Below are 3,283 nucleotides of genomic sequence, written 5' to 3' on the forward strand. Positions count from 1 at the left end.
CCGGCCCGCCGCCACCGAGATGCCTCTTGCTCCCCAGGCACCTCTGCAGCCCGGGGCAGGTGGCTGGAAGCTCCAGACTCAGCTTAGGGTATCCTGGATGACCTCAGTCCCCACAGGGAGGAAGTTTAGAAGCGTTGCATTTTTTTTTTCTTTTTAAAAACTGTCGTATGCCTGTGCTTGCTAAAGAGAGACAGAGTTTACGCCAATCCTCCTCCAATTTGCCATCGTGTTGGAATTTTGAGCAGTCTCAATGCCCCGGATGCTTGTGTCTTTCCTTTTCTTTTCTTAATTTTTTTTATTTTTTGGAGAGGTTTTCGCTATAGGGCGTGTGCGCTCACCAGATAGACAGAGAGACAGAAAGCGAGAAATCACCCCCCCAGGGGGAATGGTCACAACGCAGTCCTTCTTCATTCTCCTCTCCCGATCTTGGGCACGCACGCACACGCGCCCAGCGTGAGTTTTAAGCCACCGGGTCCGGGTCGTGAACCGCGGTCAACTGTGTGGGAGTCCATCGACATAGCCATTACTCTGACTGGTGGTTCTCTTTCCTTTTCTTTTTAAAAATTTTGCTAGAGGGTCTGTGGGCTGGGCTAAGAGAAGGTGAGAAAGCAGCTCCTATGGGGGATGATCACTAGCAATCCCCACTCCCTTCTTCCAGGATTTTGGTCATGCACCTACACTGGCCCTGAGTGTTTCTCCAGCTACTGTGTCCCAGACTCGAACCACTCAGTCTGTCATGTAGGATCCCACCACCTTCACCGCCACTCCATAGACTGTTCCCACTAAGGTAGGTCAGCCATATGGAATCCAGTTCCCCTAACCCTAGGCTAGTTACAGAGCTAACAGAGATGCAAGAGAAGAGAGACAACTAACTGCAAAAAATGCAGGAGAGGGACCAGCAGTTTGTGTAATGGCTATGTCACTGGATTCTCACTGTGGTTGGAGTCCTGGGCCCAGGGCTTAGATTTACGCCGGGCGCATGTGTGTGCACACCCAGGATTCCAAGAGGAGAATGGAAAATTAGGGATTGCTGCGTGACCATAGTGCCTAAGGGGGTGATTTCTCACTGTCTGTCTCTCAATCTCTCTGCTCTTTTTTTTTCTTTTTTTGGAGAGGTTTTTTGCTTTAGGGTGCGTGCCCTCTCCAGAAAGACAGAGAGAGACAGAGAGACAGAAAGTGAGAAATTGTTAACGGATGGGAGAGTGTTGAGCTGCGTTGTGAAGTCCTTGGTTCTTTGGGTCCAGATCACTAAAATTAGAGATCTGTCCCTAGGCTCAAAATGAAACCGCAACCACGAATAAAGTAGGTAGAAAAGAAGGTTTAATAGAAAGAAAGGAAAGGGGGACCAGCAGTTAGCATAATGGCTATGTCACTGGACTCCCACGTAGTTGACTGCGGTTCAAGTCCTGGACCCGGCGGCTTAAACTAACGCCGGGCGCGTGTGCATGTGTGCCCAAGATCCCAAGAGAAGAATGGAGTTGAAGGGATTGCGGTGTGGCCATCCCCCCTGGGGGGTTATGGCCACACCGCCGTCCCTTCTCCTCCACTTTTCTCTTCCTCTTGGGATCTTGGGCTCATACGCACACGTGCCCGGCGTGAGTTTAAGCCACCGGGTCCGGGACTCGAACCTTGGTCGACTACATGGGAGTCCAGCAAGATAGCCATTATGCTAACTACTGGTCCCTCTTTCTGTTTTTCTGTCGAGTGCATGTGCCCTATAGCAAAAAATCTCTCCCCTCCCCCCCAAAAAAGAGTATGTAGGAGAAAAGAGACAATGAGTTCCAGGAGGTGAGGAAGTTTTTCCATGATCTAAAAGAGGAAATACACACCATAAAAAAAGGGTTAAACAGAACTGTTAGAGGTCAAGGCTATAATACAGGAAATCAAAGCCTCCCTTGAAAGTATTAAAAGTAGATTAGATCATGCAGAAGATCGAATCTCAGATGTAGAAGACGGAACCTATGACTTAGAAAAATTCACCAAAAAGACTGAGAAAATAACCTAAAAAATGAGAATAATATACGAGTGATACTAGATACCATTAGACACCCAAACATCCAGGTAATCAGTATCCCAGAGGATGAAGAAACTAATCAGGGCATTGAGAATCTAATCCATGAAATCCTAGAAGAAAACTTTCCAAACCTAGAGAGGCATTCAAATATTCAGACCCAAGAAATACAAAAGACCCCACATAGAAGCAACCCAAGATCTCCAAGGCACATCATAGCCAGATTGACCAAAACCACAGCCAGAGACAAGAGAAAAATTGGCAAGAGAAAAACATCACGTTACTTTCAAAGGATATCCTATCAGGCTAACATCAGACCTCTCATCAGAAACAATGCAACCAAGGAGAAGAAGCCGGGCCTTCAGCAGAAGGTTCCACATGGCGCCAGCGAACTAGATTTTTCAGGGAATGAAGATTTTCTACTGATAATTCAGCCTCCAACAAATGAGCTAGCGGTAGGGAGCCCCCCACCCCGCACCCCCAGCCTTCTATCTCTCTTTCTGTGTCTCAGTTCCTGTCTCTCCCTGCTTCTGTCTCCCCCTTTTTTGGTAATTTTTCATTTTTACACTTTTTTTAAAAGGCAGTTTTTCTCTGGCTCTTGGCTCCACCTCTTATCTTGTTAATTATCGCTCTGGTCCTCCCTCCCAGGCAGAAGAAGCCGGGCTTTCAGCAGAAGGTTCCACATGGCGCCAGTGAACTAGATTTTTCGTGTGGCGCACTTGTGTGCTGCGCGGTTTTCTATTTTGTGATTTTTTTTTTTAAATAAAAAGAACAGTAATTACAATTTTAAAATTTTTTTTCTTTTTTTCTCTTTTTGTTGTTGTTTCTCTCTCCCTTTTTCATTTTCCTTTTTCTTATCTGTCCACCCTCCAGTATTCACTCAATGTGTTCTTAGACGGATCTAAGAGCACTGTAGCTAGACATCCAAATACTAATAGGGTTAAAATATTCCCCAATATCTACTGTATCTGCTGTACCAGTGATCATAACAGAACGGCACAGAGATTCTAGATCACCTCTGCTTGCTTCTGAACATTTAGACCGAACTTCAAGAATTTGAAAGAAACACACCATCCATCAGATGACAAGAAATCACCGTCAGATCACGAGAAATATGGGAAAATGAGAAAATACCTCTCCTCCAAGGGAAAAGAGTAACTCTTCTTCATCCACAAGCAGTTCAGTGAAAATCATGGAAATGTCTGATAAGGAACTTAGAGCATTCGTAATGTCGAAGCTAACAGAGATGGAAGAGAAGAGAGATAATGAACT

General features: G+C 45.7%; 1 protein-coding gene across 1 annotated transcript in view; it reads left to right on the forward strand.

The window, feature by feature from the left end:
* The window catches only part of A1BG (alpha-1-B glycoprotein), a 3,935-nt gene extending 3,834 nt beyond the window's left edge, over positions 1-101 (forward strand). The window contains exon 8 of the mRNA XM_014583481.2: positions 38-101. Coding sequence (XP_014438967.1) covers positions 38-101 — 64 coding nt within the window. The remainder of the gene's footprint in view (positions 1-37) is intronic.
* The last annotated feature ends 3,182 nt before the right edge of the window (positions 102-3,283 follow it).

This window comes from Tupaia chinensis, unplaced genomic scaffold (genome assembly GCF_000334495.1).
Source record: "Tupaia chinensis unplaced genomic scaffold, TupChi_1.0 Scaffold144336_1, whole genome shotgun sequence".
NCBI lineage: Eukaryota > Metazoa > Chordata > Mammalia > Scandentia > Tupaiidae > Tupaia > Tupaia belangeri.